The sequence below is a fragment of the Mustela nivalis genome (genome assembly GCF_964662115.1).
Source record: "Mustela nivalis genome assembly, chromosome: 5".
NCBI lineage: Eukaryota > Metazoa > Chordata > Mammalia > Carnivora > Mustelidae > Mustela > Mustela nivalis.
In genome coordinates, this window is record NC_139024.1 from 2,325,359 (window position 1) to 2,349,207 (window position 23,849).

General features: G+C 56.9%; 1 protein-coding gene across 2 annotated transcripts; it reads left to right on the forward strand.

The window, feature by feature from the left end:
• The first annotated feature begins 864 nt into the window (after positions 1-864).
• RNASET2 (ribonuclease T2) lies at positions 865-19,084 on the forward strand. Of its 2 annotated transcripts, none has more exons than XM_082730514.1 (10): positions 865-973; positions 1,074-1,236; positions 3,652-3,715; positions 5,357-5,412; positions 6,662-6,719; positions 9,410-9,477; positions 12,803-12,916; positions 15,851-15,896; positions 17,324-17,398; positions 18,625-19,084. In XM_082730514.1, exons 2-10 carry the CDS (start codon positions 1,148-1,150, stop codon positions 18,799-18,801), a joined length of 747 nt encoding a protein of 248 aa, XP_082586640.1. In that variant the 5' UTR covers positions 865-973; positions 1,074-1,147; the 3' UTR covers positions 18,802-19,084. The 2 variants fall into 2 exon arrangements, with proteins under 2 accessions (XP_082586640.1, XP_082586641.1); XM_082730515.1 differs by having other exon boundaries at positions 901-973; positions 1,055-1,236.
• The last annotated feature ends 4,765 nt before the right edge of the window (positions 19,085-23,849 follow it).

Below are 23,849 nucleotides of genomic sequence, written 5' to 3' on the forward strand. Positions count from 1 at the left end.
CACGCCCCCTGTTCTTAGACCCAAGGACATTCCTTTGCTGCCACAGCTCTGCTTCTCCGTGCGAGTGTCCCGGTGGCCCTCGGAGGGTGAGGGGGCCGCTTCCGCGGTGACACCCAGCCCTTCGGCCCGGGCTCCGGGAAGTGTGCGCGCAGGAGGCACCTTGTGAGCGGAGCAGAGCGGAGTACAGTGGGCTGGGGCCGGCGTGGGGCCCGGGGGCCCGGGCTGCCTCCCTGACCGCCCTGTGCTGGGAAGGGCAGGGAGTCCCGCGGGAACAGCCGCGCGCCAGCTGCGTGACGCCGTCCGCGCGGGCCGAGGCCGCTCTCTCCGCCGGCGACCTCGCCGAGGCCCTGGGAGCCGGCGCTGCGGCACCTGCCACCGCCTCTGCGCACAGTGTCCCGGAGGCGGCCCTGCCCCGCGGGGCCCCAGGAGCTTCAGCTCCGCGAGGAAGGGCCCGAGGACGCCCGGGACACCACCGAGGGCGGGCCCGGGGCGGGAGCGAGGCCGATAGAGAAGCGTCCGCGGCGAGACCCGAGCCAGAGGGCGAAGGGGCGGGAGTAGGGGCGTGCCCGTCCGAGGGGGCGTGTCTGCCGGGCCGGGGGCGTGTCCCGGCCGCGGGGCGTCTGGGGGCGTGTCTGCCCGGCCGGGGGCGTGCCCGTCTACGGGGCGTGTCCCGGCCGCGGGGCGTCTGGGGGCGTGTCTGCCGGGCCGGGGGCGTGTCCCGGCCGCGGGGCGTCTGGGGGCGTGTCTGCCGGGCCGGGGGCGTGTCCCGGCCGCGGGGCGTCTGGGGGCGTGTCTGCCCGGCCGGGGGCGTGCCCGTCTACGGGGCGTGTCCCGGCCGCGGGGCGTCTGGGGCGTGTCCGGGGCCGGGCGTCCAGAGCCGGAAACGCGCGGGTCGGGGCGGCGGGGCGGTGTCAACTGCGAGGTCCCGGTTGGGGTCGCGGTGCCGCACCGGCAGAGACGCCTGGGCGCCCGGGTGAGGCGGGGACCCCGGCCGGGGCCCCTCGGGACGGCGGACCCTCCGGGGTGGGGTCGGCGGGTCAGAGCTCGGGGTCAGGGATTTCGTCCATTTTCAGGGAGACGCGGGGCCTGGCGCCGGACCCTGGAGGCTTCGTGCCCCGGAGCGCGTCGTCGCCTGGCTGGGCGCGCCATGAAGCCCGCGGCCGCCCGCGGCCTGCTCCTGAGCTCCCTCTGCCTGGCGCTGTGCTGCCGGGGCGGCGCGCGCGGGTCCCCCACGAGGTGAGCCCGGAGCCCCGGAGTGCGTGCGGCGGGTCGGGGCTGGCGCAGGGCGGGGTCCGCGTCCGGCCGGGCCGGGGTCCGCGTCGGGGCGGGGGTCCGGGTCGGGCCCGGGGTCCGCGTCGGGGCGGGGGTCCGCGTCGGGGCGGGGGTCCGGGTCGGGCCCGGGGTCCGCGTCGGGGCGGGGGTCCGTGCCGGGGCCGGCAGGGCGTCGTAGCGGCGCACGTCTGGGTTGGACGCGGCGCTGCTTCCTCTTCGCAGCCTCCGCGCCGGCTCTTCCTCCCCCGCTGGCGTTCGGTGTGGCCGCTCCTCCGGGCTGGGGAGCGCGTGTGGAGTCTCTTGCTTCCTTGTAGACGGAACCGAATTCCCGGCACCGGATTGTAATTTTTTCTTCTATTTACTTTGGGCAGTGATTTAGTATTTAATAAAGGCTTTCGTTCTTGGGGCGCCTGGGTGGCTCAGTGGATTAAGCCTCTGCCTTCGGCTCAGGTCATGATCTCAGGGTCCTGGGATCGAGCCCCGCAGCAGGGAGCCTGCTTCCCCCCCCCCCCTCTCTCTGCCTCTCTGCCTCCTTGTGATCTCTGTCAGATAAATAAATAAAATCTTAAAAAAAAAAAGGCTTTCGTTCTTACATAATAGATGAGGGAAAAGCAATGACTTTGTTTTTCCTGTTTTATCATCTACTTGAAAAGGTAACATTATAGTTCAGCTTTCCCAGAAAGCCTATTTTCTAAAAAAAACCCAGCTGCATTTATTAATGGATTCGTTTTGGCCATCAGGTTAAGAGTGTATCATTGGAGAGGAGGTGTGGGGTCCTGGTTGAGTACCAGCCACTGGTTCATCCGGGTGTGTGACCTTGGAGCTCCCTGGGTGACTTTGCTCAGCTATCACCTGCCTCCTGAGCATGGATTCGAGGAGAGGCAGAATGTGCGTAGAACCCCGCCTGGCCAACAGCAGCCAGTAAATGTCCATGAAGAGCTGACGCTCTAATCTGTGGTCCCCGCCACGCTGCTCCCTTCACAGTGCATGCGCTGGTGTAGTCGGACAGCCGTAGTGGCGAGGCGTGGTCTGGAGAAAACAGCTGGTTCAACCCTCCAGGACGGAAGGGGTCCGCAGGGGCTTTCCCACGCGCCGGCTGGGCTGACAGCTGGGTGACTCTCCCTCCTCCTCGGCCTCTGGCTTCTCTCTTCACACTCTGGTCTGCGCTGCTTTGCAGGAGGTTCCCGTACGCCCCCAGCGCTCTCACTGGACTGTGTGTGGCCCTTGTGTTGCAGAAGTTCCCAGTCTTGATAGATTCACGGGACACAGTGTGTTCCTCCCTGGAGGAATTCTTCCCTGGAGGAACGGGGTCTCCTTCCCTGGCTGTAGCTTTAATCCCATAGCCTCAGTTTCCACCTAAACGAGGGTTGTATACCCTGAAAAAGCAGCTTCTGACACTCGTCCCAGCTCTAGTTCTCGTGCTGCAGCTTGTGCTGCATCTATACTGAGTGCAGCACACAGCCGCGCTCTTGTAACATTGGATTGTGATTCTGTGCTGATTCAGCACGACCGCCCTCTTTACAGAAGCCAGCGTGTGAGAACTTGGTCCCGCTTTACTTTTGAATCATTCCTTCCAGAATCTAATGGAAGTGTCTGCTTGGGTGATGTCCCTGTGTGGCCGCTGGCATTTCCGTCTGTCGTTATCCATCCTGCTTCAACCTGTTTGCAGACACAGCTCCCCCCGCTCACCTGAAGGTCCTAGAGCCAGGGGAGGGAGGCATGCGGGGCGTGCGGGTCAGGTGGGGCATGGCCATGCTTCGGACTGAGTCCGAGGGAGCACTGTATCTGGGGGAGCACTGTGGAGCAGGCCGCCTGCACCTTCACTCCAGTGGGCATAGGGCACTCAGCCCCTCATGCTAGTTCAAGTCGTGTTTTGCTGCCAAGTGAGCCACACGGAAATTCAGGTTTGGGGGCCTTAACGGATTTCGCAGACGTGGCTAAAAGATGATGGTGCTTCTGTTTCTACACTCGTGACCAAGCCGAGGAGGAAGACCACTTCGGGCTTCCTTCCCCCTTTCCCTCCCGACCTCTGCCTCCCTTCAGTGAGGCCTTCCCAGGCTTCCTGGCTCAGATTTCAGCTCCTGCCCCCCTGCCAGCCTGCCTGTCCTGGTGCTGGCTCCTATTTCTTTATCACTGTCACTGTGGGCACCACGTGTGTTCTCTTAGCGACCGTGGTCACCGTCTCCCTCCCTGGCACGCGTGCATCACGGGAGAGGGACTTGGGCCCTTGCCCAGGACAGCGCCCCTGTCCCTCGGTGGGGCCTGGCCCATGACAGTCCCTCAGTGTTGGCTGAATGCATGACGGTGTAGACGGACTGATAGATGAAGTTTTCTTTAACTTTAGAACGGTTCTTGAAACATAAATTCCTTGTCTTCCAGCAGTGACAATCATGAGTGGAAAAAACTAATTATGGTTCACCACTGGCCTGTGACAGTGTGCAAGGTGAGTTTTTCTGCCTCGACTGGCCCCGTTCATCTGCTGAAGCCCCGTGCAGAGTGGGTTTCTGTATCCACGTTTCCTCGCGGAAACGTGTCATTCGTAGTCCTCTGGCGTGTCTGTCCTAGCTGCTCTCTGTCTCTGGGTCCAGTTCCTAAACTTCATACCTCATTGTCGCTTTCTGCCTTTAGGGCTGTTGCTGCGCAGGCTAGAGCAGTGTGACCAGCTTTGGGTGTCACTGCAGACCTGGCTCCCCACCCCGGCAGCGGGGCCTCGCGGGAGCCTGAGTTCCTGTGGGCAGGGCCCTGTAGGGAGCTCCCGTCTTGGGTAACACCGGAAGATCTGTCTTTGGGGCAGGGAGTGGGGTCATTTGGTGGCCAGAGGCATTTCTGCGACAAAATGTGGGTGTGTGCCTGTGCAGGGACTGCATCCATGTATGGAAATGTGTTCTGACCTTGAGGCTTCAGAAATTAGATTTTTTAAAAATCTTCTGCTCATGAAGTCTCATTGTCAGGGAATTAGTTTCTCTACAAGATGCCCAGGACGAGGGGTCCCGGTACTCTGGCCCTGGTGTCATCCTGGGGAGTGGGGGTATCTCTGGGCTCCTTCCCTGTGTGTGTGACACAGGCGTTACAGGGAGAAGCTGGTGTCTCTTTCTCCATGATCCTGGGCCCCAGTTGTCCCCTTAAAGACTCATCTGAGACACTGGGCATGGGGCCAGTAGAAGACTCCCCCCAATTCCGGCCACAGGCCCTGACCTTGCTCTCTGCCAGTCAGGCACCTGTGGGAAATGGGCCCCCCGCTGGGACTCTGCTGTCCTGCGGAATGAACCTGGGGTGTCGGGAGAGGGGAGGCACACGCCCCCGCTCTGACGCTGAACCTCGTTGCCGTGCTCTAATGCCCTCTCGGCCTGCGGCAGGGACCTCTCTCGCCGCCTCGCGCCAGTGTCCTAAACCAGAGCCTCCCTAATCTCCAGACCAGCCTGGGGCAGAGCTGCCACCCCACAGAAGGTGATCCCGACAGGAAAGGCTTGAAAACCCGCCTGGAGCCTCACCTGTTCCTCACCAGACCCCCACACCTGCTTTTCGGGGGCTCATTCCCCACCACGGGGCATCGGGCCCGAGTCTGTCCTACCTGGTCCCACAGCCGTCCACACGTTTCTCGGTAGTCGGGTACTTCGGAAGAACTCCCCATTTAGCTAAACAGTTGGGAGGTCCCTGAGGGGCGCTGCTCAGCTTTTCTCTCTGTGAGGTCACTTCTGTCGTGTTCTTCTCACTTTGGTGTTTTCGCGCCCGAGCGCTCCAGTTTACGTCGTCCAACATTCACGCTTGAGTGTGTCGCTGACACATCTGGCCCTGGTGGCTGAACCCACTCGTCTCTCGGGGACCGGGAACCCTCGCACGTTTATGGTCACACGGGAAGAAGATGAACGGGCGGGTGGGAGCATCTCCGTCCGATGGACTTAATTTGAGAACACATTTAAAAAAAAAAAAAGCAAAACTCAGTTTTTAATTATGTTACATAATTGGGGATCGGGGCCTCCTCCCGGTCGGAGCCCCCGCGCCCGCGTCGCTCCTCGGGGCCGCGCCGGAAGCCGCAGGGAAGGAGCCGCGGATCACGGATGTGCTCTGTGTCTTTTCGCTGCAGGAGGTGGAGAAGGACTGCAGAGACCCTCCGGATTACTGGACCATCCACGGATTATGGCAAGGCCCCGCGCCGCTCACGGCCCGCTAGCCCACCCGAAAGCAGCTTGAGGCTGGTCCTAAGGGTTCCACTAGTGGTTTTCGTTAGGAGTTTAGTCAGTGGACCGAATCCTTACTTACAGTATCTCCGCTGTTTGTACAGTAACCCCGATCTTGTGGTTGCTTAGTTCTTTTTTGGTAGAACAGTGACAGCCTGGCTTACATACGCTTGTAGGGACTCTGGGTCCAGGCTGGGATCCCTGAGCCTCTCATTGTGTCCTTCTTTGGGGGCAATAAATAGATGCTTAGAAATGAGTGAGCATGTGTGTGCTGTGCACACGTGTTGCGTGTACTACACGGTGCGCACGTGTGCTGTACACACGTGTTGTATGTGCGCGTGTGTGTATTTACACAGTGCGCGTGTCACATTTACCGGATTCGTCTCCGGTTTCGCGTGCATTTTGTGCACTTTTCCTTCTTCATGCGTGTATTTGTCATGTTCAGCTGTGTCCTTGAGTCAGCCTGTCAGCGGGACGCCTCTTGTCCTGCTGCTCCTGTGGGAGGAGGGGCCGTTGTGGTCTTTGCCGGCACATGCGTGTTCCTCCAGATTGGGGGTCTGTGGGCAGCAGATGAAGCGGGGGCCGGGGCCGTGATCCGACCCTGTGGTCTCCGGGAGCTAGGCTTCCTCGGGTCGTGCGGATGTCCGTGCTGCTTCCCTTGCAGCTCAGAGGACAGTGCACAGTGCTGTCCCGGTGGGGGGCTGCCCTGGTCAGGGTGCAGGGCGGTCTAGGAAGTCGAGTTGGTGGCCTGGAGAGCTTGGCTGCATCCGCAGACCGGGACTGACCTGTGCAGAACTAGACGTGGGGAAGCAGGGAGAGGATTGTGCTTGGGAATTTAAGAAGCCGTACTCGCTGGGCCTGGGTCCCTGTGTGAGCGCGGTCTGTACGCTGGTCCCTGAGCCCCGTCCTCCCTTAGAGAGAGGGAGATGCACTGGTGCCTGTGGCCTGAGGTTGGCAGAGGGAGAGTGCAGGCCCGCGCCCGACTCCCGAGCTCCCCCTACCGGCTGGCTTCACTTGCTTCCTGGGGAGAGCGCCCTGTTGGCCTGGCCCCGGGAGGGCTCTCTGGTCACCCTACCCGGGCTCTTCCTTAAGGGACTCCCGTGGCCTTAGAGTGTCTCAGCCTTTGACCCCCGCAGACGCTAAGGGACATGTCTCCTGCCGTGTGGAGCCTCAACGAAGACTAACGTCTGTTGTTTCCGTTTGATTCCAAGGCCCGATAGAGCAGAAGAGTGTAACGGATCGTGGCCCTTCAACTTCGAAGAGATCAAGGTAACGCCCCCTTCCGTCGCCCCTGCCGGTGCCGCCCTCGGTTAGCCCCTCGCACGCGTGTCCTCCCCGGCGTGTGCTCACGTGAGGACCTCGCTCATGTTCCCAGGATTCAGCCCTGGCACTTCTCTCGCATTTCTGGATCCGTGAAACACTCCTGCTCGTTCAGTGCAAACTGCCCTTTCTCCCCTGCCTGGTGCCCACGACACCAGACGGGACCTGTGTGAAGTGACAGCGGACCCCGACGGGTCCCCACTGGCCCACATTAGTCCCAGGGTCCCCGTGCCTCCCGGTCAGCATTTCTAGACCACTCTGGCTCGGAGGACAGGCAGGGGTACCACGCCTGGCCTTTCTGGCTGTGGGGGGTGGGCTTCCAGGGAGGGCCTCTGAGCAGAAGGAATGGGCCTTTCCAGAACAGAAGCCCGTGTGACGGAGTAGCCCAGGGAGCGGCTCTGATGAGTGCTGCTGGCCGACGCGCTCTTGAGACACCGTGCCGTGCGTGTGACCAGTCCCCTGTCCGGTGACGAGGACCTGGATTCATGGGGCAGGGCCTGCCAGGGCACTGGGCCTCCCTGAAAACAGGAGGTAGTGTCAGGATTTGCTAGAATGGGGGTCCTTTCCATGAATAGACGGCCCCCAGAGGGGCATGGCAGGACATTCCAGACCGTTCACATGTTCTCGTCTTTCCTTCCTGTGAGGACCCTCGCTGGCCTGGGCCTGGAGGCCTGAGTCTGAGGACCGTCGGTAAGAATTCCTAGTGCACCCCACAGCCTGGCAGCGCCTCGTTCCTCAGACACACACGTCTGCCTTCCTGGACTCCCTGCAGCTTGCCTCATGTCACGGGGATGTTCCTGGTCAGAGTCTTGTGACCCGACAGTGGAACTGCAGATTCTTTGACATTGTACTGAGGGCCTCTGGCATTCCTGCTGGAGTGGGAAAGCGCCTCGGCTGCCGTGTTCATTTGAGAGCTGCCGTGGGGGACCGGCCAGGGCGGAAGAGCCGAATGGGCAGAGGCCGTGGGAGCGGAAGGCCGGAGGGGTCACAGAAGTCGCCTGAACGGGGCTCGGTGCCTCGCTGGGACAGAAGCTCCAGTGGGGCTCTGGCTAGGGGTTTGGCTGGGGGTGTCCTTCTTCCCGACGGGGGCCGGGCTTTGGCACATGTGCGGGTGACAGTCGGCTTTGGACGTGTTGAGTTTGACGTGCCCTGGAAACGTCCAGGGGGGCTCCGTGGGTCTGTAGGAGAGTGGTCTGGGCCAGAGGCGAACTTCGGGTGTGATCCGTGCACAGACGTACGGTGCACAGAGGTGTGAGCGTGGACAGGGTGGAGAAGCAGGAACAGCCCGGAACAGAGACTGGGGCGGGGGGCGGTGCGTGTGATGAAGCAGCCAGTGGAGGGAGGGGGGGCAGGAGCCCGGAGAAGGGGATTCCCGAGGCCGCGCTAACAGGGTTCGTAAAAGCAAGGCTGAAGATGCCCTTTCAGTGGAGCGGCCTGCCGGGCACCGGGGAAGGTGGCCACAAGCCGCTCTTTGTTCAGACACTGTTGGTTTACTTGTTCTGTCCCAGAAAGCCCAGTTTAGTGTTGGTCCCCAGGAAAGTGGCCTGCTCCCCGCTCCTGTGGGGCTGGTGGGAGCTGCAGCCCGAGTGTGGGCAGTGCAAGGCCGGGGACATACAGACACGGAGGCAGACCGCTTCCTGGGAAGTTTGCCATGGGGGCGTGAGGACAAGGCTTACTGGCAGGGGACGTGAGGTGTGTCCCGTTGTCTGGTGACGGGCACGTAGTGACGGGTGGTGGCAAATACAGGAGAGCGAGGTCACCCGGAGTCTGTCTAGACGATGTTTTAAGTGAACGTTGTTTCCGGTCTGGTGAGTTTGGAGAAGTTGAGAAGTAAACCTGGGCGCCGTGCGGTTTAGGGCAACTGTCTGTACAGTTTAGGGCCCTTCTCCCCGCCCAGATGAGCTCCGCTTGGGGGAAAGGAGAGCCTGAACTTTGTGGTGCGCGTTTTAATCTGTGGATGCTACTCCTTCGAGCAGAAACCTAAAGCTGAAAAATTGAGTGGCACGTCCCATATATGTCCCCCAGCACACCGCGTCCCCTGCGGTTGACACGCTTGTCACAGGGTCGTACTTCATTGGTAGCACACACTGCGGTTCCCGTAGGCTCGCTCTGCGTCACGGAGGGTTATGGGTTTTGACAGATAACACGTCCCTCACTAGACCCTATGGAGGCATCTCACTGCCCTAAAATCCCTTCTCCTCTGCCTGTCCCCCTCCCCACCCCGGGCCCTGACTGAGCCTTTGCCGTCTCCGTACTTTAGTCTTGTCCAGAGTGGCCACATCAGGACTCACACGGCCTTTTCAGGTTGGCCTCACTGATGTGCGCGGAAGGCTCTCCTGTGTCCCACCACGGCTGGATGGCCGCCTTCTTGTTCGAGCTACATCCCTCGTCGGGCTGGACCGCCGAGTGCTTACCCACTCCCCTCTGAGCGCACCTGCTTTCCAGTGCACCCTCGTGATGAGTCACCTTGCACCTTTCTCTGTGTTGTGGCTTCCTGCAGAGTGGGGACAGAATTGTCTTCCTCCCCTGAGTGTTACTGATCGGCTGAGGTCACTCCTTTTAACGTAATGGTGAATCAGACTGGCCTTCTAGGCGGCGAGGCCTTAGGTCATACGTGGATTTTTTTTGTGTGTGCACAGGACCTCCTGCCTGAAATGAAGATGTACTGGCCCGATGTGATCCACCCACTAAACCACAGCCATTTCTGGTGAGTGCAGGGACGCCGCAGCCTCAGGGGGGTGAGGGCACGGGGCTGGGGCGCGGGGACGGACCACGGGGATGAAGATGTACTGGCCCGATGTGATCCACCCACTAAACCACAGCCATTTCTGGTGAGTGCAGGGACGCCGCAGCCTCAAGGGGGGTGAGGGCACGGGGCTGGGGCGCGGGGACGGACCACGGGGCCGCTCTTCTGAGGTGCCGAGGGTGAACCAGTTTTTATCTGGGAGACCCTTTTCGGGGCCTTCTCCAGTAAATGATAAATGGGAGCAAGGGGCGCCCGGGTGACCGAGTTTAGCGTCTGACTCTGAACCTCAGCTCTGGTCTTGACCTCAGGGTTGTGAGTTCAAGCCCTGCATTGACCCTGCGCGGGGTGTGGAGCCTGTTTGGAAAAAAAACCCTGCAGGCACGTGGAATTTACGGACTGGCTCTCCGTCCGTGACTTCATTGGTCACTTCGCTTTACGCTCTCCTCTCCTGAGGTTTCACTAAGACAAACACTCGGGTACCGACGGGCGCTCGCCGCAGTGCAGCAGGAGAGGATGTTTCTTAAAGACTTTGTGCTACTGCCACGAGATCCACCAAGGAAGAAAAAGAGGTCGAGGTCTTGTGCTACGACTTAGTGAGGACAGGGTCGGGTCCCACCTGCGGCTCGGTCCGCAACCTCTTCCAGAAACATCCTGAAGTGTAGCAGGAGCTGAGCCAAGGAAGAAAACACTATGTTTAACTCAAGATAGCTCTTTAGGTCAGTGCTTGGGAAGAAGGTTAAATAACATTCCTTTCATTTACGTTATGATAGCCGGAAATGATCACTGTCTTGGCCTCACTCCGATGTGGTGGTTTACATTCAGGTCGCAAGTACTTAGATTTTATCCAAAATGGTTAATTCGGTTTGGAAATATTTTTGTCTAGAGCATTCAGGAAAAGAATTAAGTGGAGATGGAATCTTTCTGAAGCCACGGAGCGGCACTGGTGCCCGACCCCCAGGCTCCCTGGTGCTTGGAACCCTCCCGGGTCTCTTGCACAGGAGAAGCACGTGGAGTCCTGGAGAAGAGTGGCCCGGCTCTCCGACCCATGCTCTGCACAGACGTGTTCCCAAGAATGTTTTCCTGGAACTTGACGCCCAGCTGAGCTGCAGTGGGGGGATGGGAGAAGCTGGGGGACCCCTCTAGAGCACTTCACAGCGCACGCAGAAATGCCGAGTCCGTGCTAGGCACACAGGGTACGGGTTTCCACACGTTCCGGTGTGTTCTGTGCCACAGCCGGTCTGCTTGTTGGTGCCGGGAGACTTACCAGTGAGTCGACAAATACCCATAAAGGTGGTGGTGGTCTGAGCTGGTCCTTGAACACGTCATCCCAGTAGTGTGGGCAGAGTGTGTGCTCTCGGAAAGGCAAAACGATGCTTTTTCAGGTTGGATAGAAAGTAGCACATCTCAAACTTGTGTTCTAAATGCGGAGGTGACTGTCCTGCTCCTGTTAGTGTCTGTGCTCCTAGAGCTCCCAGGTACAGGGCGGCTGTCGTCCCTGGCCCCTGCATGGGGCGTTGGGTCCTGCTTCCCTGGTCCTCACATTCCCTTGGCTCTGTGAATTTCTGGAGGGTCCCGGAGGCCCTCTGGCCGGTCCAGCTCGGCTTCGTCGTCGGAGCCCCGGGGGCAGAGGAGGGCTCCTGTCTGAAAACCATCCTTGTTCATCCCAGAGAGGACTCAAGTCTGCAGAGTACATGGTCTTGGTGTTACTCCATGCTCGAGAAGGTTCTCTAAGATTAAATCTAATCACAAAATTAGCCATATTAAAAAGTACCATGGACACAGCCCTCTGCAAAGTAGGATTTCTGTTTGTTTTCTGATGCTTGTACAAAGAAGGAGAGTTGGGTGAGACCCACTTTAGCGAGCGGCCTCGCCAGGGGCGGCGTCCTGGGCCTCGCGTCCTAGAGGAGCCTCCATCTCCCATCCTGGAGGGTGGCCCCTGGGTCTGCTCGTGTGTCCCCCAGCAGGCGAGGGAACACCACGATGGGCACCTCTGTCTGGTCACTGACCATTTTGTGTTAAATGCAAACTTTCCTGTTCCAAATGAGGTGGGGTTCAGTGTTGGACATACACTAATGACGCCCTAATGGATTCTGATCCTTAAGCTTGATCCAAACTGACACTTATGGAGTATTTCTTGGGTGTGGAGAGCCCCCGGGCTGGTGTGCAGGTTCCGTGCATGAGGCTCATTGCGCTGCGAGCTCCCCCGTGGCAGGTTCGGAACGGTTCCGGCTCCATGGACACTGGGGCGTCTGCACCGCGGGTTCCATCTTCATCTCGTCAGAAAGAAATCCTTCTCCTGCTCTGCAGAAATAATTCACTCTGGAGGCTGTTGTAGAGGAAGAAAGGTTCCCATGCCGCTTTCTTAGGCTGAAGTGACTTGTCACTTCGCACGGGCCCTGTGCACCAGCCTTATGGATGTGCTGGTGTCGGCTCAGACCACAGGCAGCGTAGGTCCCCCTCACAAATGCCTCTTCTGCTCTCCTGCGCTCGCGATGGCGAACATCCGATGGGACAGCGGCCTGCGATTCTGGGGCGGTGCGCCCCGCGTCTGCGGGCTGTGGGGGTGGCTCTGCGGTGCAGCCAGACGAGGGCTGATATGGGGTCCAGAGAGCCGTTTAGGGGCAGACTCTGGGACTTGCTGGCTGGGTGGCCTCGCTAGCCCCCCTGCCTCAGTTTCCCCATTTCTGAGCCAGCAGTACGTTTGCCTTGCAGAAGAACGTGAAAGTTCTCGATAACCTGCGATGCAGTGTGGGGAGTTGTTATCTACGATCTTCTTCTCGAATCCGTGTCGCTGCTCGTGTGTTGTCCTGTTAGAGTTCTGTCGGGGGCGAATGAGGACACAGTGGAGAAGGGAGTGGGCCTGCGGCATCTCTCAGGAGGTTGTGTGGCTGCTGTCCTTCGCTCGCTGCTGAGGAAGGACAGGTCAGCGTCCCCGTGAAGCCGGAGCCCCCGCGGACACCCGTGCCGGTGGCCAGGGGCCTGCGTCATGGCCTCTGCTCTTCCTCAGCCGTGGCTGCGCTGCATCGCCAAACCGAGTCGTCCCTGCTGGCGGTGGAGGCTGCAGGGACACGGCGTGCTCTCTGGAGACCGGACTGTGTCCCCTGGGGCCGCGTCCCCAGGCGCAAGGGACTCCCGCGTCATGCCCGATGCACACAGGGAGTCTTGTCTTCTTTCTTTGTAGCAGAAACCACATGTGCGTGACTACCCAGTCCTGGTGCGAGCTCTTCCTTCTGTATTTGTTTCATGACTTTTAACCAGAGATTTTTTTGTTAAAATACTCTCGTAGGAAGCATGAGTGGGAGAAGCACGGCACCTGTGCCGCTCAGCTCGACGCCCTCAACTCGCAGAAGAAATACTTTGGGGGAAGCCTGGGTCTTTATGAGAAGCTGGAGCTTAACAGGTAGGGACCCCTGGGGGCCTGGTGCTCACGGGCTGCGGAGCCATCCTGAGGAATCCTAGCGCCTCCCACCCAGCCCTCCAGGTCAGTCTGGGCCGTGGTCACGTACAGCAGTCTTGGAGACGCAAGTACCTGTCTGGGCTCGGATGTCATCGGACGGCGAGGTGGCCCGAGGAAGCAAGACTGACCAAGGCATGCGTGTTTCAGCCGGGATTTTGGACAGAAGTGTGTTGCATTAACGCGGCAGGTTCTGTACAGACCGCCCGTCTCAGAGGGTTTGCATCTCTGCTCTCGGGCTTCTGGATCGAGCAGGAGGAGGTGGTGGCCAGGGGTCCTCGAAGCCTAGAAACTACCTAGACCTCGTAAATACCCCCTCCAGATGGCCCTGTGGAGGGCCAGGCCCCCTACCCCCACCCAGGCCATGACCGAGAGCAGGGGCGAGGCCGGCCATCCGCCATCTGAGCGTTCCTGGTGGCCAGTGTGGGAGGGATTCCTGCTCTCCTTCATCTGGGCCGTCACACGATAAACCTGCGACTGCGTTTTAAAGCCCAGGACAGGCAGTTAGTGTGCTTTCGTCGGAGTGAGCCGGGTCCCGTCGGGAGCCTCTGCTGTTCACCCTCGTGAAAGCTGCTGCGTCACATCTGCTTAGAAAGTGCGGGAGCCCCATCGGTTCTCTGCGTGTGTCCTCTACGTCCTGCACGCAGAGGCGCAGCCAGTCCCCCGCTTCACTGGGACCCAGGGGGTGGGGTCCGGTGTTGGCGTGGGAGGGGCGAGTGCCTGTGGGGAGAACAAGACGCCCATTGTGCACCGTGCACAGTTTCTGCACCTTTGGGTCTGTCTGCCGAGCCGGAAGATGACAGAGGGGTCCCCTCGAGGGCCGGGGGGACACTCCAGCCGCGCCGCCCGGCTCCTGCGGGCCATGCTTCTCTGCAGGCTCTTCCCGCAGCGAGAGCAAGACCTTGGGGAGCATTTCCTTACCCCCAAAGCGTAGGGGATACGGAGCACAGACATCCTTGGGGGAGCGAACCGGGAGTGTGTCCGCGTGTGGCCGGCAGAGCGCAGTCCATTTGGGAGCCGCTGTGGGAGGAGACTGCGCCCGGGCGTTCCTGATGCACGAGCAGCGCGAGCTCCTGCTCGCTGCCCGGGCCCCGTTCTGCTCAGGCAGGCAGGAAGAGGGCAGTGAATGGGGACTGCTGGAAGGTTCTATCTACAACATCTAAATCGTCCCTCCTTCACCCGACAGCTATTTATTAAGGCCCCTGGCTTACCCTTGTTGGGTCTCTGTGGCTCTCGTGGCACACGCGCGTGCGGGAGTCCTGGTGCCGGGGTTCCTGCAGCGTCAGAAAAGCCGTGGCGGTCGCTGGGGAGCCTGCTTACTCCTCCTGCAGAGACGACTCCCTGCGGGGGGCATAGGACGGGGGCAGAGAGTTGTAAGGAAATGACATTCTCTCCCCGGTCCCCCAAGGAAAATCTAAAATCGCGGTACTCAGAAAATTAGGAAGTCAAAACATAAAATCCCTTGTATTTTTCTCTATATTATAAACCATCACTGCGGATATCTTTTTCTCAGAGGGAAGCTTGTCATATTAGCATAAACTAACAGTGTTTTACTCACTTTATAATATGAAGGTCACAAACCTGAAAAAAGGCGAGATACTGTGAATAGAAGATCTTTGATAACCTACAGACACAGGCCAGGGAATGAATGTCAAACTAATGGCAACACCGTAGAAAACAGTATAGACTAACCTGGGTTGAATGCCGGACTTCCCCAAGTATCTCTCTCTCTGCCTCACTTCCTTGGTGACCTGACTCGGGCTTTTCAGCAACACCGCCCAGTAGAAATACAATGCAGACCCCAAACGTAACTTAAAATTTCCTAGTACCTCATTAAAAGGAGCAAAAAGAAAGCAACGAGATTGATTTTATATTATTTATCCCAGCATAGCTAAAATATTGTAACTTGAAATAAATATTTTAAAATTTGCAAAGTTTTACAATTCTGGAACCTTTGAAATCTGGTGTTTATGCTGTACAGACAGTGTGAGAGCAGGCCGTGGGCATGTTTTGTTTTTTTAGGCTGGAAGGACCCTTGCCCACCACCAGCTCCTGCCGGGGCCGGGAGCACACAGCTGAGATCCAGCCACTGGGTGCTGCGCCGTCTGTACAAACACTGGCTTGTTGACACAATGTATACTGTTGCCAGAAACCATAGCAGGAGGAGGCGTGCCCCGGGCAGGCTGGTTTTCCTTGGACAGACCCATCTGACGATGCCCATGTCCAGAGAGGCAACCCAGGTCTCCCGTCGACTCCGGGGGCTGATGGCCTGGATAATCCAGGGAGGCATGCTGGGGACTCGAGTGTTGTTTTGAGACCATTAATCTGAGAATTGTTTATACCCCACGCCGTCATTTAACAGGTGAATTAGTCATATGGTATTTTGTTGGGACGGCTGGTCAAAACCATATGCTGAAGGAAATGATTCAAGTCTGTGGGTGTTGAATATATTTGAGGATTTGACCAAGTGTGGTTTTCTAGGATAAGCCTGGAATCCAGAATCAGTTGCTAACTGTGTTTTGAAACAGGCTTGGCAAAGTGGTGGTCACGTGTGTGCCTGAGACAGGCTTGGCAGAGAGGTGGTCACGTGTGTGCCGTTACCGCCGTGGGGGTGGGCCGTCTGGCCATGTTGCGAGGGTGCAGGTGCTGGAGAGAGAAGGAGGGTCAGCAGCGAGTGAGCCATGGGCAGGGGCGGTCGGCGAAGCCCGAGAACCGTTGACTTGCTCTCCTTGTGCCCAGATTTATTGCCCAAAGCAATAGAAAATAAGTGCTTTCTTTTAAGAGTGTCTTCATTTTTATTAGGAAATAGGATGTTTAAGAAGAACAAGAAAAGAAAATGTACGGTCTTATAAGGCTAATTTTTTTTTATTTAAATTTTAGCATACTCCAAAAATTGGGAATAAAGCCATCTATCAATTACTACCAGGTAAGTCTTGCTTTCAGCTCCATAACCGCATGTGTATCTGCTACCTGAGGGCACCTCGTGTCTCCACGGTAGACTGTGCAGCCTAGTCCACGCCAGGGTTTTAAAGGGCCTCGGACAGTCCCCCTCCTGTTAGACTCTTATGGTTCCAGAGCAGTTTTATTTAAGTCTTGCTTCCTGGTGCGCACTGAGTGGGATCCGAAAGCTACGTAAATGATGATTTTGAAGCCTCGACTCACGGTCCCTCGGTGAGGCGCGTGCTCCCAGCTCGCACAGGGCTGGGGAGTAGGTGGTTCAAAAAGCACATTCTGTTTTATGATATTTTGTTCGATGAAGAGGCATAAGATTTGTTTTTGTTTTCGTGATAAAACTAGAAATTTAAATAGCCCAGATCTTACTGTCTGGTAAGCATATACAAAAGGTAATCGCTTTCTACCCAGAAGAGCCTGTTCTTGTAAACAGAGTCTTCCTGGCTCACAGCCAGGCTGATTCCTTTACCATTGCTCGTGGTCACCCTCCATGGGCAGGTGTCCCCCCAGAAAGACACTGGGTGACCTTCGGAGCCTGGGGTCTGTCCTCTGGCCCTTTACCCAGTAAGCTGACTGACTCCTGGGTTAGCGAACATGATGCATTCTCTACTTAGGCTGATTTAATCTCCTGGGATTAAAAAAAGATTTGAAGTTACTGATTTTAGCGATCCGGGTTCCAGTCCCCCGCTAACACTGCGCTGTCACCTGGGCCCCCTGACAGAAGTCAGTGGGCAGCCCCACTGCACTCTCTGGCGTCTGTGCTCCGCCGTGTGGCCGGTTCCCGCTTGAGCCGGATCGGGACGGGGTCTGGATTTTCCCTTTAATTTCCTCCCTGCACCGAGAGTGGGGGTGGGAGGGAATGGTGACCCTGGGGAGACCGTGTCCGCTGCCTCAGGAAAGAGAGGGCTGGCAGGGCCCCCTTGTCCTCAGCGTCCAAGTTCAAGCAGGTAGGGTGACTGTGTTTACATTTTTGCCCAGCACGTGTCAGTCAGACTGCTGCTTTCAATGGTCCCGGACGGCAAGTGTCCTGGGCTCCCCGTGGGTGCTGCAGGTGCTCTGTTAGGTTCAGAAGCAGCAAGAGCTGAGCTCAGACGCGAGTCCCGGCCTTTGGAAGTGGGTCCGACTTACTGCACGCAGCAGGCTCTGGGTGTGGACAGAAGCACGGGGCGGCGGGGAGAACAGAGCCTGTAGAGCACGTGTGGGGGCCACTGTGATCTGAGGGGGGAGCCCAGGTGGGTGACAGCCTCTCCCTGGGGTCTTGTCTGCGAGCCTGGAGTGCCCGAGGACGGTGCCCTGTGGTCAGCCGTGCGGGTTGTGAGTGCGGAAGCCGAGTGTGCCGTCTACCGGAGCCCTTACACAGCCTCTGTCCCCGTAATTCTAATGCGTTTGATTCCATTTCAGATTTCAGATATTAAAGACGCCCTTGCCAGCATGTACGGAGTTGTACCAAAAGTGCAGTGTCTTCCGCCAAAACAGGTCAGATGTGCTCTGTTTCACTGCTTGTTCTGTCTTTATCAGGAAGACAGGTTTTCAACATCCATGTGGTCACTGTAGAGTTGCCAGGGGCAGAGGTGTGTGTGTGTGTGTGGGAGTGTGAGCCCACAGGCAAATCCTGCGTGTGCTTTAAAATCGCAGTTGGTTTAACCCAGATTCAGAGGGGTACCTGCACCCCAGTATTTACAGCAGCATTATCAACAATAGCCCCACTGCGGAAGCAGCCCAGGTGTCCATCAGTAGATGACTGGATGAAGAAGATGCGGCCTCTGTTCCCTGTGGAATATTACGCAGCCATCAAAAAGAATGAAATTGTGCCATTTGCAATGATGCGGATGGAGCTAGAGAGTAAAATGCTGATCAGTGTGTGAGGCAGAGAAGGACAGATACTGTAGGACTTCATCATACGTGGAATTTAAGAAACAGAACAGATGAGCAAAGGAAAAAAAAAAGAAACAAACCAAGAAGCAGACTCTTGACTCTAGATAACACAGTGCTGGTGATTAGCGGGCTGGGTGGGGGGTGGGGGAGCAGGCGATGGGGTGAAGGGGCACCTGGGACGCGCGGAAGTGGTGAGTCCCCGTCTCGCACACCTGACACTGACAGGACATTGTGCCACCTGTACTGGAATTAAAAAAAAATTATGCACACGCACAGGCACACGATTGTCCTTCAGTGCCGTGCTCAAACAGTCTGTTTCTCAAGACTTCTCTCCCACAAGAAGGGGCAGCGGGGCAGGAGCCGGAGGCGGCTGTAGGAAGCAGGTCTGCGTTAGGGATTTCTTGGGCTTTGTGTTGTCGGTCTCGGTCTCCACACGCATTTATCTAGTGTGCGGACGGACTCTCATTTCTTTTGTCAGCTTTGATAAGACTTTAATTCTTTTTTGAGCAGTGGGGTTCCCTGACCTACTTATTCTACAAAACTGCTTCTCCCGGTGATGCTGTGATGTGTATGCCACAGGCACACAGTTGCACGTGTCTGAGGTTTGAGCGGTGTCCCTGTCACCCAGGGCCGCCAGGCTGGCACAGGGGACGTCTGGGTGGTGACTGGGCTCTGAGCCCCACGGCCCCCTGCGGGTCACTGCGGGGGGGGGGCCTCGTTGCCGGCCCCTGGAATCCCCCCTTGTCTCCTCAGGTTCGGAGGCCGATGACCACAGAGCAGGCCCCGAGACCCGGATTCTCAGGCGTTTCTCATTTTCTGGGTTTCAGGGGGAGGAGGTGCAGACGATCGGTCAGATCGAGCTCTGCTTCACCAAGGACCTGCGGCTGCGGAACTGCACGGAGCCGGGGGAGCTGGCGGAGTCCGGGAGGGCCTGGGGCCCGGGGCTGGAGGTCTGCGAGGACGGCCCGGCCTTCTACCCACCGCCACCGCAGAGCGCTCGCTGACGCCCCCAGGCCACCGGGACGTTATTTCGAAAAGCTGGAGAGAGTCACAAACCGCTGCTTGTCAGAAAGCAGGCGCCCGGTGAACTGTTTACAAGCGTCTCTACTGCACAAGCGTCTCTACTGTACGGCTGTTCTGTGCTCCGTTTCCCCGCACGCCCATGAGCTGACTTCACGGCACCTGTGAGTCTGGCCCAGCATGGGTGCGCGGAGAGAAAGGAAGTCTCCACGCCCCGGTAAGGGCTTTGTGTTTGGAATAAAGGATGTGGATTTTCTTTTTCCTTTATTAAGGTCTTGGGCGTCTTAGACACAGCAGGGGCCCTTGGAGATGGACACACGGTGGGGACTCGGAACAGCTCTTGCCTGTCCCTCTAAGCGGCAGCCTTCTTGGTGCGGGGGTCGCGGGGACATGCCAGCCCGTTGTCAGGCCAGGAGGAGGCCAGCAGCGGGTGGCTGTCCCACCTCCTAGCTCAGGACCTGCTCACCCATGTCCCCTCAGTGGCCTGGTGTGGGCAGGAGAGGTGCCCCGAGGGGCTGCAGGGGACAGGCCGGCCAGCACCCCCACCCAGTCCGGTGTCGCTGAGCATCAGCCCGGAGTCGGTTTGGGGTCCCTCTGTGAGCAGGTAGCGCAGCGGCCGCAATGTGGGGCTGCCGGTGAATGGGACGCAGACGTGCGGTGACACAGTTTGGCCCCGGGGGCAGCGGCTTGTCCCCCGAGAGATCACGCCTTCCTCTTTGTGCCAGAGCCGCTGAGCAGGCTCCCCACCCACCGCACCGCACCTTCGTCTGTGGAGTGTGGACCCTGACGGGCCGCTGAAGCTCAGGAAACCCCCTTAACACAGCCTCTCCTTGCTCTTGGCCCTTCTGAAATGGAAGTTTCGAAACTTCTCCTTGGTTGGCCTTTGGCTCTGGGGGTTAAAGCTGGACCTGTCTGTCTGTCTTAATCAGGTTGATGCCGTCCTAGTTCTTTTATTCATCGAACACTTGGAATTGAATTGACTCTGTGTACTTCAGAACACTGACTTACTTAATCCTAAGAACAATTTTCAAAAGAACCATGTTTTTAACAGAAAACCTGTTGAATTGAGGGGCTGTGAGGTCATGCTATGAGGGATACTGATGTTTGTTTTCTTGGTTTAGGGTTAGTGTCAGTGCACAAGGGGGGTGGCTGATTCCAAGAGCAACAAGATTTTTTAAGAGATGCTGAGTTTCTCATCAGAGCAAGTCCTGATTTTATTTCCCTATTTCCCCGTGGGGTGAATCTGTATGTTCTCCGCAACAAAGGACCACACACTGCCTTACAGCCACAGAAATTTGTTCCTTTATGGTTCTGGGTGCTGGACCTCTGCGGCCAAGGTGTGGGCGGGGCCACGCTCGCTCAGGCTGCTCAGGCTGCTCAGGCTCGGGGAGAACGCTGCTTTGTCTCTTTCTGCTCCTGGCAGTCCCCGGCAGGTGGAGGCTTCCTTTCAGCCCCGGCCTCTGCCCTCCTGTGACTTCTCCCCGTGTGTGCCTGGGTCAGCTCTCCCTCCCCCTTCTCTTAGAACGACATCAGTCATATTGGACCAGAGGCACCCCAACAACCTCATTTTAATTTGATTACATCTGCAGAGACCCCATTTCCAAATAAGGTCATGTTTACCAGTCATGGGGATTAGAACCCACGACGTCGACCACAGACAAGACGGGTCTGGCCGCTGGTTTCCGTATTCTGTACAGTAGGGCTTACGGTGATGCCGCCACCGCGGGGAGGAGTCCATCGGGAAATTATCCTCCTACAAGCATGGGGAACCTGGGAATTGCTGGAGAGGAGATCTCGGAAGGATCTCAACACACTTCAAACCCACACAGGGAAGATGGCTTCCTTGATTGGGGCCGAAGGGATTTTTTATGAAGATTGAGGTTATCTTTCTAACATGTGCCTTTCTGGTAACGCACAAAGACTACTGAGAGAAAGCACTTAGGTTCTCGGCAGGTACGACTAGGCTGTGACTGTGAATAGCTACAGCCAGCAGGGACTTGGAGGGAGTGCGCTGTTGGGGACCGAGGTCGGGCTGCCCCAGATAGGTGGATTTAGCATGAAGATTATTTTGAGTTCTAAAGGCATCAAAACTGAGATTCGGGAGAAGCTCTTTGCCTCCTACTCAATGGCCAAAAAAACCCCAAAAAACAAAAAACAAACAACAACCAAAAAAAACAATAATAAAATAAAATAAAAATTGATAGGGGCCCTGCTCCAGGAAGAGAGCTGTCTCTGTATGAACCAGGGGTGGGGGACAGGGAGGAGGAGCCCAGCTCCCTGTTGGATCAGAGTCTCCTGGGCCAGGTGGGTCTGTGTGGTCCTGCAAACATTGGTTTACCAAACCTGTACTCACTGTCCCTCCTGTGAATTCCTTTTCCCTCCTGGAAGCCCTAGACCCCTGCCCTCTTCTCCCTAGTTCAGAATGACACATAAACCTCATTTTGCTGGGCTCTGGATCCACGTCTGTGTGGGTTTCCCGTGTGTACACTGTTAAATTTCTCCTGTTAATCCGTCTCATGTCAACTTGATCTTAGATCAGCTAGAAGGACCTTTGAAAAAGACAGGAATTCTAGCTCCCAGACAGCTGACAGATGCGTAAATGAGCTTCTCAAAGATGGAGGAGGGTACCAACAGCCAAACCCTGGCAACGGGAGTTTAGAGAAGACGTGATAGCTGAGAAGGGCCGGGAAGGTTAGTTCTACGGAGGAAGTTTGCTAGGCTGTGTTCTCAGCAGACCATTCTGGATCCTTTTCTCCTGGTACCCAGTGCAGTGGGTCCTTTGAATTATATAGATTCACATCTTTTATCTCTGGAATGTCTTCAAGGGTTGTAATTTTGTTTTTAAAAAACTATTTATTTTTTGAGAGAGGGAGAGCTTGCTTGAGCAGGGGAGGAGGAGGGGCAGAGGGAGAGTGTCTTCAGCAGATCCGTGCCCAGTGCATGTGCCCCTGTAAATTTTATTTTATTTTTTAAAAAATGTATTTATTTATTTTAGAGAGAAATAGAAAGCATATGCACGAGTTGGGGGAGGGGCCCAGGGAGAGACTCTCAAGCTGACTCCCTGCTGAGCCGGGGCTCTGGGGCTCAGCAACTAGGCTCACAACCCTGTGATGCGGACCGAGCGCAAGTTAGGAGTTAGAGGATGCACAGCTGTCAGCCTCCTAGAGCCCCATCAAGGCTTATAGTTTCAAATGGTGGTTTTGTTACATTGTTACAGTTTCTTTCTACAGGACACCTTTTATCCATTGTAGACACTTAACCTTCCTTGTAGGTTACAGCCCATGTGTGGTTTAGAGTGGTGTTGGTCTGGAGCCTGCGGCCAAGAGACCTCTTTGGGGCAGAAAAAGGTGGTTTTATTAAAGCACGGGACAGGACCCGGGGGCTGAAAGAGCTGCTGTCCCGGGATTGTGAGGAGCGACTGTTACAGACGTGGGGGTTGTGGAGGGAAAGACAAAGGGAAGTTCCAAAAGGACTTGGATCCGGCAGAGACTCACGGCCTGGCGTCCGGGGGCCTGGCTGTGGTCAAGCTGACATGGTTTTTCCCTCCAGCAAAGCATGAACGTGAGTGTAAGGACCAATTTAGCCAGAGGCTTCCATCCAGGTTCAAGAATAACCTTGTTTAACCCTTAAACTGTCCCTGCTCCCCTTCACCCAGGGGACTGACTTAAGAACAAGTCCCGGAAACCAGCTCCAGGTAACAAAGCCCAGATACACATCAGTATCACTGGAGTGAAAACACAGACCTTCCCCAGTACCAGAATCAGTCTGTCGCAGAACACAACACATCGAATGAGGGAACATTTAATGTAGCACGACACACACAGTAATTGCCACATGACGTAAATGACAGAGTTGAGACCAGACATGGCAGTCATAGGCAGACACGTTACTTAACCCTTGAAAAAGAAACTTTAAAATGGCTCAAAAGCAAAACCTGAACTCCATGGTATAAAAGAGACGCACCTGAAGTGCAGGGGTTTGAAAAGGTCAGAGACTGACCTGGCCAGTGGAGACAGGAGGGTAGCACGTGTTGCAACTGATGAGGGACATAAGGCTGGCTGAGAACAAAGCAAAAGCTGACACCCTGCAAACCCCACCCCCCATTGCCCCAGGCCACCATAGGAATCTCCCACCCATCTTAATGTTAATACCTTGCTAGAGGGTAAAAACGACCTTGGCAATGGCAAGGCCTCTGGTATCATATCTTGTAGGTCCTCTTTAGCATATGAAAGTTCTCTTGAAACCTCCCTTTTCTTCTCCCCACCACCCCCACGGGACAGAACCTGCCACCCCCCACAACCCGGGGCAGCAGCTCTTCCTGCCCACAGGTCCTGTCCCCGGGCTTTCATAAACTGCCATTTTGCACCAAAGTCTCAAGAATTCTTTCTCGGTCATCGGCTCCAGACCTCATCCCACCCAACCTCACCTACATTCTAGAACTCCATCACCGACTGAGAGCATCTGTCTCCCAGAGCATTCCAGGGACTGCAGAGGGCCCTTGGCCATGTCTAGAAATAAGCACTGTGCTAGGAACTGGTTTCCTGAGACAAAGATGCTCATGGTGGCTGTTCTCGGACAGCTCACGAAGTGGCCTTGTCAGGAGTCTGATCACAAGCAAGTGGCATCATTTTGTCTTCTCTGGGAGCTGAGGGGGCGGTGGGCTCGGCCTCCTAGGGAAGGGCCCTGGCTATCCTGGGGGCGTGGGGATTCGTGTATCTTGGCCTCGCTTCCGCACAGACTATGTGGGTCCCTCCCAGTCTGTGGAGAGGCAGAGGGTAAAGAGAAATGGGTTTTATCTGTGTCTAGACTGGCTGAGGGCCCTCCTCACCTTAGTCGCCCCCGGCAGTGTCCGTACTCAATAAAGAGACTTTATACCCCAGAGAGTCATCTAATAGATGGCTGTTGTTTCTTGCCATTGTTTTGCAAATATGTGGCTGGAGGGTTTCAGCTTCAGACTGACCAGACTTTGCCTTTGAATTGCATGTCTGTTCTGGCCGGGGGCTAATCTGGGAAAGCAGGGGTCTGGCAGGAC

Excerpts from the sequence above, each read along its gene's own strand:
- RNASET2 (XM_082730514.1), top strand. The coding sequence starts at position 1,148 with ATGAAGCCCGCGGCCGCCCGCGGCCTGCTCCTGAGCTCCCTCTGCCTG. Across the intron at positions 5,413-6,661 it reads TGGACCATCCACGGATTATG|GCCCGATAGAGCAGAAGAGT; the intron begins GCAAGGCCCCGC and ends TTTGATTCCAAG. Across the intron at positions 12,917-15,850 it reads GAGAAGCTGGAGCTTAACAG|CATACTCCAAAAATTGGGAA; the intron begins GTAGGGACCCCT and ends TTTAAATTTTAG.